Genomic DNA, 12698 nt, shown 5'->3' on the forward strand with positions numbered 1-12698 from the left:
AAGGTTTTGTGAATGTTGGAGAAAAGTGCTCTCTCCAGTTCCATTGGCTGGTGGTCATAGCCCACGGAATGTTGGATGTAGGATGAGTTGCCCAAGAATCTCTGTTTTAATTTCGTCTATCTCACTCCTTGTGTTTCCTTGTGCCAACACTTGGCCACAGTTCTGCAAATCTTCTTTCTTTGGATTTCATCAACCTGGTCATTTTCTCTCATCCTTTCCATATCATTTGCCCTGCTTCTCTGTTCTCTCCTCTTTGCAGCCCAGTAATCTCTCATACTTGGTATGAGTTCTTGTGGATTTGTGCTGCAGTGCTCACACGTGGACCCATGATGGCATTGGTGAAACCTAAGAAAACAACCATCCATTAATGACATGAAGCAATCATGACGCAAATTCAAAATTAAGGCTATTGACATCTCATCAGCTAAGTACCTAGCTCAATCTGTAGCTCCAATGTGTTTACATCTCTACACCTCAGTATCCTAGAATCGATGTCTCTCCATTCTGTTGAAACCTCTTGACTTTATGACTCCATGCACTTAGCTAAGTCCTTGGTACAGTGTAACAAATGGATGTCACTAACCGCAGCTCAAAGACTCTCAGTGCTAGGAACCAGCTGAATATTTGGAGAGATCTTCCAAATGCTTGGGCTACGGTAGACGATGATGCCTCCTTTAGGAGCCAGGACGACAACAATGAATGGCATCTAGGCATCGGGTTGTTCTACATGGAATACAGATGCATAAGGAAGGAAGCTGACTATTTGTCTTGACTCTGCACGAGAGAGAGAGAGAGAGAGAGAGAGAGAGAGAGAGAGAGAGAGAGAGAGATACACATAACGATGGAAGCTGTTTTGCCTCTGTGTGTGTGTGTGTGTGTGTGTGTGAGAGAGAGAGAGAGAGAGAGAGAGAGAGAGAGAGAGAGAGGGAGAGAGAGAGCGAGTGAAATATGGTCGTTACCAAGGAGGTCGTGGGCACGTAGTTGCAATTATTTATAGACAATAGTTTTTTCTTTTCTTTATTTCCATTGTTTCTCCCCAAATTCACTACGTGAAAAGGAATGTCCAAGACACTCCTTTTTGGTACCACCAATACATGCTTTGACCCTTCCAAGAAAATTCAATGCAAAGAAACACTAGTTTCTCTATGATTTGGCATAGGGCATGAAGTGTACAAATATGCACATTTACTAGAGGAATAGGAAATATAGGTTGAAATTTCTCTCATCAATCAAGTTTTGGTTAGGTGGCCTTCTCCACCACTTACCATCTAGATGTTTTGCAAGGTCCATGTAGTAAAGACAAGAGGACTTCACATTAGCTCCCTTACTGCAATTCAACAAGCACAAGGCCTTCTTATGATCATGATTTATGACCCTCTTCTCTAAAAATCCATCACTAAGAATGCATGGTGGCTTAGCCCAAAGGTCTTAATCTTTGCATCCTCCTAAAGGATACCCGAAGGTTTAGTTGTGTTCCCATTGGCAAGATTGACCACGAGGCTTGTGTCTACCACCAATGGTGGCCCTTGGTGGGCTACCCCAGGTCTCCTAGAAATCCTTCGTGATTAAGATTACACCAACACCACCATCCAAGCTTGCAGAGACTCTGCCTTTATAAAAATGACAAGTAACATGATGTTCATTTCATCACTTTAAAAGTAATATCCCAGTTTCTTATTCATGGGAACCTTTGGCTGTCCTTTTGTCTTGTGTATGGAAGAAGAGCGCTCAATGTGTGATTGCTCTCATCCTCCTCCTCTTCTAGTTTAGGACTGTGGGCTCTTAAGTTCCAAGCCATCAAGTCGGATAAGTCTCTCCAAAGTTTTCTTATAAAAGAGAAGCTATCGGGACGTAGAGTTCTAAGGATAAGAAGGTTGTGAGGCTTGCTATGTCCCTAATGCAATATTCACGCTTACTTGGCTCATATTCACTCAAAGGTGGGCTTAGACTTGACAATGTTTTGTAGGGGATCTCTTCCCTAGGAACTAGTATTTCTGATGGGGTCAAAATGAAGTCATCATATATGACTATGATTACCTAAGGAGTAATACCTCTGATGGAGTCAAAATGAAGCCATCATATATCACATTAGAGAAAATATTGTGGTGACTATGATTACCCATGGAAGGACAACTTTCCCACCATTGATTCCTCCTTCACTGCATCTATCAATGCAAAATTTGGTTGGATTGGTTAGAGAGGGAGAGGCTTGGGAGAGGCTCTGAAATTGGTTCTTTTTAGGGCTTCTTAAGAATGGTCACAAGTTCGGTGGCTTTGGCACACTCTCTAAGGTTCAATTATTGGTTCTATGATTGGCTCTTAAATGAGATCAAGGATATGGGGGCAAGGTTAGTGGTTTGTACTCGACAACCTGAACAAGTACTAGCTCTCGGTTCAGCCTACACCTTCCTAACAAGTGCTTGGGCTTGGTTCAGTGGCTCCTTATCCAACACCACAAGATTGGGTACTCTTTGAGTTTCTTTGGAAGGTTTGTGTAGTCAATGGGTTTCGTCTCTTTGGGAAGAGTTTATTTGGGTACTCTTTGAGCTTCTTTAGAAGGTTTACATAGTCAATAGGTTTCTTTGGAATGTTTGTATAGTCAATGGGTTAGGGAAGACCTCTAAAGCAGGGAATGGCTACCACGACTATTCCCACCTCCCTCAGGGGGGTCACTCATAAATATGTAACCGTAGCACATGGATCCTTTCTTTACACATTTTTTACATGTAGAAGGGTATCATTTAAAGGGGGTATTCATAGGTTGAATAGAAAAAGGGTATGTTTAATTCATGCAAAATTCACAGATAAAGGATTTTTAAAATAGGCCTTGAACGCACGTGATACAGAGGGTTTACTTATAGTGAACCCCCAAGCCACCTCCCCCAAATTGGCTTGTAATATTCTCTTTCCTTTTCTTTTAGGGCAAGAAAAAAAAATGTTTTCCCTTCACTGGCCTTGCAACTTTGTGATTGACTCATATTCCCGACCACTTCTAGTGATCTAGTAACAATGCTTGTTATCTAGAATTCAAGTCTACCCACACTAGTCGGCAAATTTTCACCCCAAGGAAGATTTCAATGATGTAAAAATAATTTCCCTTCACAAAAACTCATACACCATGGGAAGGTGTGGAGCAAGAGAACACAAGCGCTTGAGCTTTATTGTCACTCATTAATTTTTCATTGAATATCCCATTAGAGTTATTACCAAGGAATAATCTTGCATTATGGAAAATTTTAAAGCAATGGATGGAAAGGGATGAAATCTCAATAGAGGAAGAAGTTTATGTAATACTATGGTGAACGTGCTATGGTGAAATCAAAGTCAAGGTGATGCAAGGCAAGTCAAAGCTATGGGAGAGTGAGTTTTCCAATGCAACACTACAAATATAATGTAAAACTTTCCCAAGGGCAACATCCATCTTAGATGGAGGCTCAAGTACCAATGTCATCACAAAGAATCTATACAATAAATTGGGTCAACCACCACTAGAAAATCTAGATATTATATCAAGTTGGCAAATCAAGCAAGGGTATGCTTAGTTGCATGGATGCAAGATCTACCAATTTGGGTTGTAGTTTGTGGTACATAGTTTTGTCCAATGGTTTTGCCCAAGTCTCAATTTCCCTCTTCTTTTAGTGTAATTTTGGAAAGAATGTGGCTTAAAATATAATTATAGTACCACATGATTGGGAAAGAACGTAGCTCAAAATAACAACGATGATACTTGATTTGGTTAACCAACTTGTCAATTGTAAAATTGAGAGAGGGAAATCAAGATAGATCGACACAGATGGGTGTGCAAGTCAATGACTCTTAGAAATTATGATGTAACTTTAAACACCACAGAAAGGACCAAGGAAATCTCTCATAGTAGTGATTTACAACAGTGATGTGGACATTGATTTTTGCAATAGTGATGTGAACATTGATAACAATGGTCACATCAATTGAATGCATAAGCTTGTTATGACCATGTATCTATTACCATGGGGCAATAGGGCCAAAGAAACACATACATCATCCACCATAAAAGAGGTCCAAACCAAAAGGAGATAGTGGCACAAAGGCTACAAAGAGTAAGAATAGTCAAAGGCCTAGGATTACACTTAACCTTGGTGAAATTGGATGTGGCTCACCAAGATCTAGCAATAGTGTCAATGTGTATGAAATTGGCTCAACCTTGGAATAAAGTTTAAAGATTGAGACATAGTATTTAAGGAGCTTTAAGTGTTAACACTTGGTGTGCCAGTCAAGTTCCAAGAAATGAGTTTGGAATTCCAATAACTCTACAATACAAAGTAGTGCAGTTAGTGTAACAATGGTAAAATGCTAAATGGATACCAACAACAAGGGAAATCAAGCCTCAATCAAAGACAAGTACTTGGTATAATGGCAAAAGGTGGAGTTTAAGAGGCAAGAAATGGTACAAATCTAAGCCATTGCTAGATGCAAAAAGTTCAATTGATGGGTCAAAAAACTTTTAGCATTTGGGTATTAAATAGAAGGGCCCCACAACCAAAATGTCTACTAGAGTCTATACAACCATTTGAGGGTGAAACAGAAAAGTAAGGGTGAAACAGAAAAGTAAGGTTGAGAACCACAAACTTAAGGCATTAAGTAAGTGTAGACACCAAGGGTGGTTCAGCCGAGATAAACAGAAGGGGATAAGTTTTGCAATCACTGGAGGGTGGATACACTATTGTGGTGCAATTGGACAATGCCTAAGGTGTCCCGCTAGGTGCTAGGACAACCCATTCCTCTGAATGGTCTAGCTATCACTTATTAGAAGAGCCAAGGCCAATGAACCTTGAGAAGATAGATATGATTTGTTGATAGATGCAAAAAAGTCAATTGATGGGTAAAAAATCTTTTAGCATTTGGGTGTTAAATAGAAGGGCCCCACAACCAAAATGTCTACTAGAATCTATACAACCATTTGAGGGTGAAAGAGAAGGGTGATTCAACTGAGATAAACAAAAGAGGATAAGTTTTGCAATCACTAGAATGTGGATACACTATTGTGCTGCAATTAGACAAGGCTTAAGGTGTCCCGTTGGGTGCTGGGACCACCCATTTCTCCCTGTTCTAGCTATCATTTAGACGAGCCAGGGCCAATGAACCTCGAGAAGGTAGATATCAAATCCATGGAGGATAAAATGGAACTAGAGCTAGAAAGTCTTAGAATGTTCACGTGGTCAATGTGTCCTTGGGGGTAAGCTGAGTTTAATGATTGAGACAAAAATTGAAGAGACCCAAGCATGTCATTCATAGGAACAAGAAAATGTCAAGGTGTGATGGAGATGTAATCTCTAAGAGGGTTCAAAATCAACTCTCAATGGGGATAATACTTTGAAGCATAGGAGCAAACCTTGAGGCCATGAATGTGATAACTTAGTAAGAAAAAGCAAACAATGGGAATGGCTAGTAGAGGATATACAACCACGGTAAAACCACGGCATGGAGAAGACCTTTAACAACATGAATTGGGAGGAAACATCAAGCTTGGAAAAACACCAAAGTTTATTGATTTCATTCTCAAGAAATTGAATCAGGTGACGACCAACAAAATCACCAACTCATATGGACATTTCACATAAGCATGTAGAGTGTGTGGCACTATGCAAAACCTTCGTAAGCCATCTTTAAGCCATGTGACCTTCTAGGCCACTAGTTCTTGTGGACACAATGATGCCAAGTGTATGAGGTTTCTCAATGTGTCTAGAGCTCAACATAGTTTTTATTGGAGAAGGTGTAGGAGTTTAAAGAGGGAAAGATTAAAACGAGAGATCAACATAGTTTTTATTGGAGGAGGTAGGAGTTTAAAGAGGGAATAACTCATTACTATAGATCATGAATTCCTTGTATAATTCCTTCTTGCCTCATATATAGTGCACAAAGATATTAATTGAGAATGTAGATGATCCTAATAATTTTACCTTAGAATGTAAGAGAATTGTACAATCTTTCTTATTATTAAATTTCATTTAACAAACAAAGATTGCATTCACAATCCATTCATCTACATACTTGCTAATGTTGTAAAAGGGTAGTCTAGATTTTAAATGATTTGTTTTTTAATAAAAGGATGCATCATGGAATATTACTTAGAGAAATGAGAACTTATAGTTTTGATATATTAACATGATGGTTTTAAATACAAACATAGTAAATTAACATGATAACACTCAAAGAAATAATAACTTATAGTTTTGATATTACATGATGGTTTTAAATACAAACATAGTGCATTAACATGATCTCAATATAGCTCAATATAACTTGATGTTTTTTATTCCACATGATTATTTTTGGCACTTCTTATAATCCTTGATATGTGTTGTCATCAGACAACAATGAAAAGCATCATTATCAAATCTTTACAAATACGTAATAATAAAGGAAATAATAGCACTTGCTACTATTTTAATTACAAGGGGTTGTGTGTGTGTGTGTACGTGTGTGTTTGTTTATTTGTTGGGGGAGGGGGATATCATGCACCATGTGTGCATGTGTATAGACTGGCAATTAAAAGCAAGATGACTATGCATCATAAATCTTCAAGGATAAAGTGTGTGTGTGTGTGTGTGTGTGTGTGTGTGTGTGTGTGTGCGTGCGCACGCGCATGCGTGTGTGTGTGTGTGTGTGTGCATGCATGCGTGCATGCATGCGTGCGTGTGTGTGTGTACGTGCGTGTTTGTTTATTTGTTAGGGAGGAGGGTGATATTGTGCATGCATGTGTATAGACTGGCAATTAAAAGCAAGACAACTAGGCATCATAAATCTTAAACCACCAAGGTAAAATAAATTCAAGATGATTAGGCACCATGAGGCTCATTATATTTACAAAATTCCCACTTAACATCAAGATGATCATTAATAAGCTTAAAACAAAACCTCCTTGTCAACTATCATAAGCATACAAAATTTAGGGTTCTTATCGATTATGGAAAAAATTAAAGACAAAGATATAAATATTTTCATCATCATACCCTAAAAAGTGTAATGGAGCTTTTTAAAGTAAGTAGGCCTTGGGAAGAGAAAGAGAAAGATATGAACTACATCAACTTTTCATCAACTTCCCATTATACTAGCTTTGGATTGGTAGGAAGTTCACTATATGCCCAATCTAGTGATAAAAGTAGGTCTAGAGTTGTAGTGTTAGAACTCGAGTTAGAGCTCACACCTCAAGTACTACATCTGCAAGAAACAAAAAAGTGTCAAAAATAGTACGTAACCTTGGATTTTTATAGTATAAATCAAAAACCACATAAATTACAACCTTAAAGAAAGGGTTGAAAATCATAAACTTGTACATATCATTTGTTATTCTTGGGTGAGGAAAGTCCAAGGTTTATGTCTTCTATTGTGTGGAGAGCCCAACTATGTTTATCGCCTTGTAATATGTAAACCAAAAAAATTAGTTGCATTCATGTAATTACAAGGAGCAATTTTTTTATCAAGGGTAGTTTATTTGAGAGATTATGATGTTTTACCCAAAAAAACATGGCTGATTAAAAGTCTTGTTTTTAATTAGCCTTGATTAAAGGCATAAATGATTAAAAGCCTTGTTTCATGTGTTTGTTATGGAGGCATGAACAAGTATGACTATGCAAATAATATAAGAAAAGAGGGCCACATTGGGGCTTTAAGATTATAATCACATACTTTAAGAAGAAAGAAAACATGTATTGAATAGAAACATCACAATCTACTTGTTTGTGATTATTCAATAAGTCACTTTATGGATTAGCACGTGCATAAGAGAGATGTCTTAACTATGGTGAGTTATGAATATACTATTGCTATGTGGACATTGTGCCACACACTTGTAATTTTTTGTGGTTACACACTGTTCTCCAACTAATTTACAATTCTCAAGGCTAGGGAGGTGATGTTCATCCCATGAACATATTCTCCTAACGGATCCATCCATTTTTCTTATATTAATGAAAACGAATCCTTCCAATTTTTATTCTATTAATGAAAATGGATCCATCCATTTTTCTTCTATTAATGAATTGAACTTGGCAAGGCTTCATTCATTTAAAGCTATAGACTTTGAAATGAAGGTCTAAGACCCCTACTTTACCTTAGGGTGCAACCTTTAAAAGCAAACTCGTCAAAACTAGTCCTAAGGTGTTTGTACTTTACAATGTTCTTAAGTTTCCATCATATTTAAATAATCACTTTTAAGATCTATATGCAACCTTCTTTGATCAACCTATAAGCAAAGTCCCATCCAAGAGTGATGCAGTTGGGATATACATGTATTTTGTGGACGTCCGTTAGTGTGTAAATAGCGTTACTTTTTTGTGTGCCTTCGCCTTGCCTTTGCAAAAGGCAAGACCAAAGCTATGGTTCACATATTTGGCTTAGGTTTTTTTTTTTTAGTGGAAAATAAGAAAACCTTGTCTTCTCTTTCCTCAAATAAGGGCCTTTACGGGGGTCCCCTAAAAAGCCTTAAATAAGAGCCTTTACTGGGGTCCCCTAAAAAGGGGGGAGAATTTCACATTTTGGGAGAGATCTTCCTCACCCAAGCTCATGGATGGGGAGTCTTTTCACACTGATTGATCCCTTGCCCATTTTGCATGTCAGTGGGCGGAAAATAAAGATGGACGGGGGAGACTCCCCATCCATGAGGAGATCGAGGACTATGAGGGTGGGCACCCACCTACACTATTTTTAAGCCAGTATGAGAATCTTTATCTTTCTATCTCTCTTTCTCTCTCTCTTTAGTCATTTAACCCTCCAAAACAAGCGCGCGCGCGCACACACACACACAAGGGCAGCCCGAGAATTTGAGTCTATCTCCGCACCTACACTATTTTTAAGGCATCTCTCTCTCTCTCTCTCTCTCTCTCTCTCTCTCTAGCCATTTAACCCCCCAAAAAAACACACACAGAAGGGCAACTTGAGAATCTGAGTCTATCTCCCCACCTACACTATTTTTAAGCGATCCCTAGAATCTCAAAATCTCTCTCTCTATATATATCTATATACATATATCCATATCTATAGATATATCTATATAGATAGATATATATTATAGATATAGATATATGTATATGCTCTCTCATTTAACCCCAAAAACAAACACGCACGGGCGCGCACACACACACGTGTGGAGAGAAATATACAAGAGGGCTCACATTCGTCATCCGTTTTGATCCAGTGTTCGTTGGCAGCGGGAGGAGAGTTTAGAAGCATGAGCTGGACTCGTTGGCGATCTGCTGTGGAGCGGTGGATTATCAGCTGGTTTTGATGTTCCGCCAAGTCCGCCATTTTGGTCATATAATTGATGAAGCGCTCGCTGCCCCGCCTCCGAGGCTGCACGCCCAACGTCAACAAGCGATCATCTTCCTCCTCCTCTGCACTCCCATTATTCTTCTCTGAAGCTCTCATCCTCCTTAACATTTGAAGCAGCTGCTGCCAAAAAGCATAGGTTACTCATAATATATATTAATCTCCCCACCATAATAACATGGCACCAAATTGTTTTTTGCATTTCCATTATTAAATATATTCTGTGTGACATTTTCAAGAATTTTCTAAGGTTTCATTTTAGTATTTTAGTATTTGATATTTCCAAGAATTTTCTAAGGTTTCATTTTAGTAAGTTATGATTAATGCTTCAATAAAGTTATGAATATGAGTAGCAATATTATCACCACTATTATTATTATCGTTATAATTAATATCTCGCATGTTTGGTTCCATGTGGCCTAAGTTGCATAAATAATAAATAAATAAATAATAATAATAATAAACTTTAAAAATAGAGATGGGGGAGACAGCGCAGCGGTAAGGGCTCTTGCCTTGACCACGAGGGCTTGGGTTCAATACCCGCACCCTCCTCCCGCATGCCATGAGGCATGGGATGGGCCTGTCCATTTCGGCACTAATATAAAAATAAAATAAAAAATATCCTCTCAACAAAAAAAAAGTTGAATAAATATGAAACCTTCCCATATGCCCAAAGACCAATTATGTATACTCGATGTGGATAAATCTTGAACCGCCCCGCATGTCTTATGTATACTCAATGTGGATAAATATTGAACTACCCTGCGTGCCTTATGTACACACATTGCATGTCTTATGTACACTCAATGTAGATAAATATCAAACCGCCTTGTGTGTCTTATGTACATACATTTATGTACACACATCGTGTGTCTTCTGTACATAGACCACATGTCTTATGTACACATATCGCATGTCTTATGTACACACATCGGGCTAAGACAAAACCAAAAACAGAGGGACCTTTTAATGGCACGACGTATGTCCATAAGACACGTGGAGTGGTTTGATATTTATCATAAGACTGAGTCCTATAGTCATATAGTGAGTACCATAAGTAACTTCTAGAAAAGGTAGTAGAGAGGATACATTAAAACTTTACCTTATCCACTTTGCTTCCATGGTGCATATCTGTTTTGGCCTTGGGTTTGATGAGCTTTTCGAAGAGAGATGGTGATATTTTTATACGTGTGATTGATGTGTAGTGGAGAAGCTTTCTTTGAAGGCCTTGCAGCAGCCACTGCTTCTTGTGCACTAAAGGTGGTGGTGGATGGGGGAGTGCATCCATGGGCATCTCGAGAAAATTGTGAAGAGGAAAAACTCTCCTCTCACCTTGCATATGTGATCTCCCATCATTATCCTTACTGTTATCATTTTTTCTTTTACCACCCTTCCTTGTTATTATAGTGTTTTGATCACTCTTCAATGGCTCCCCTAGCTTGAAACACAAGATCTCCTGCAACTCCTCTTGCAGTTTGTGTAAATCCACTGAAGTTGTCGATTCTCGATTCAAGCTCACGTTATTTGCTAACTCATGTTTTTCATCATCGTCATCATTATCTTCATCATTAACTTGCATATTTAGCAAGTTGCCCATCCCCAATGTGCCAATGGTTAAAATCTCAACGTGTGTGTCTTTCCTTTCATTGGAAGCTTGTAGATCTTCATTGGAAGCCTTTGGAAGATCAAGAAATCTATCTGCAACAATTAAACACAATATCTCATTATTAATGTTTTATCATTTTGCTAATTGCCATCAATCTACATGAGGGATTATGAGGATGATAAATTAAATGCCTTAACCCCTCTCTCTCTCTCTCTCTCTCTCTCTCTCTCTCACACACACACACACACAATGCCTTAACCTCTCTCTCTCTCTCTCTCTCTCTCTCTCTCTCCACATACACACAATTCACTCTCTCTCTCTCTCTCTCTCTCTCTCTCTCTCTCTCTCACACACACACACACACACACAATGCCTTAACCTCTCTCTCTCTCTCTCTCTCTCTCTCTCTCTCTTCACACACACACCACACAATTGACACACACACACACAATGCCTTAACACTCTCTCTCTCTCTCTCTCTCTCTCTCTCTCTCACACACACACACACACACGCACGCACGCACAATTGACACACACACACACACACACACACACACACACACACACTATGTGTCTGTGTGTGCGCCAATTTAATGCCATTTGATTGTCTACTCTTATGTATGGAGCATTAATTAAGCATGGAAACTTACCAGCATCTAGGTGCTTCTTGCCCGGGCTAGGATTGCGGAGCAGTTTCCTATGTGCCCAGCTAAACAGCTGCATAAAAGAAGCCATAAAAGGACCACGTTATCTACACAAATCCTATCATCAAGCTTGCATTTTTTTCTAGATAATACAAACATAAGCGATTTCATGAAGCAATCTCTGCAGTAACACCATGCAGCTTGAAGCCATTGTAGATAATTACAAACATATAGGCGGCTTAATTATGGAGCATTCTAAGCATTAATGCTTATCATCATGCTTGCATCCGTTGGGTTAGATTAATTAAATTTTAATTATGGAGATTAATACTCACAAAGGTTACAGGTGAAGTAATCTTAACGATTCTTAACAACATGCCCATGAGGATAATTATACATGTACGCCACATGATGAAGCAATCATGGCAATGCCTAGCATCAAGCCCTTGTAGATAATTGCAAACATAGGCCACATAAAGAAGCAAATTTAGCAATAATTATCATTAAGCTTAATGGAGCCTTTGTAGGCATGAGGTATTATCACACAAAGGCATGAGGTAATATCACAAGTTAAGAGCCATCACACATATGAATCCATGTAAGAAATGCTAATCAATCTGATGCATGGATCATCCGTTATGAATAATTCCCACTCTTTTAAAAAACATTGAGCACTCGCAAGGCTAAGCTCTTAGAGGCATCAAAAATCCTCACCTTCATTGTGAGCTCTGTCTCCTACTATGCCTATGCTCCTCAATTAGTCCCTCTTGACTAGCTTTTTTGTTCTCCCAACACATAGGTGGTCCTAAATTCCTAGTGTGGACCTCATGGAAAACAAATGCATCATAAAAGCATGCAAAGATCAAGGCTATTGGGCATTCCTAGGCCCTTTGTAGGCAATATATAGTAACCCTTGGAAGGGTGGTAACTTTAGGATGGGCCACGTGGACACCTTGACGGCAAAATCCTCTTATCACACATAGGATTATAGATGGAAGCCTAGATGATGGTCTTCCCCCTTTATTGTTAAAGCCTCTTTGGATGAGGTAGGAAGTGTGAATCCCAAGCTAGAGTAAATCCCACCAAGATGTTGATGTGCCACAAGGAAGTGGTACCTTCCTAACTCTCTTATTGGAGAGTCA

General features: G+C 38.8%; 1 protein-coding gene across 1 annotated transcript; it reads right to left on the bottom strand.

Annotated features, from left to right (window-relative positions):
- Positions 1–6842: 6842 nt before the first annotated feature.
- Positions 6843–12431, bottom strand: LOC147606468 (uncharacterized). Its single transcript, XM_086791780.1, has 5 exons — positions 12271–12431; positions 11563–11629; positions 10409–11004; positions 9153–9426; positions 6843–7200 (listed from the first exon to the last, which is right to left on the bottom strand). Exons 1-5 carry the CDS (start codon positions 12274–12276, stop codon positions 7181–7183), a joined length of 963 nt encoding a protein of 320 aa, XP_086647906.1. The 5' UTR covers positions 12277–12431; the 3' UTR covers positions 6843–7180.
- Positions 12432–12698: the final 267 nt, after the last annotated feature.

Source organism: Cibotium barometz, chromosome 57, assembly GCF_041138505.1.
Source record: "Cibotium barometz isolate CiBa-2024 chromosome 57, ASM4113850v1, whole genome shotgun sequence".
Lineage (NCBI taxonomy): Eukaryota > Viridiplantae > Streptophyta > Polypodiopsida > Cyatheales > Cibotiaceae > Cibotium > Cibotium barometz.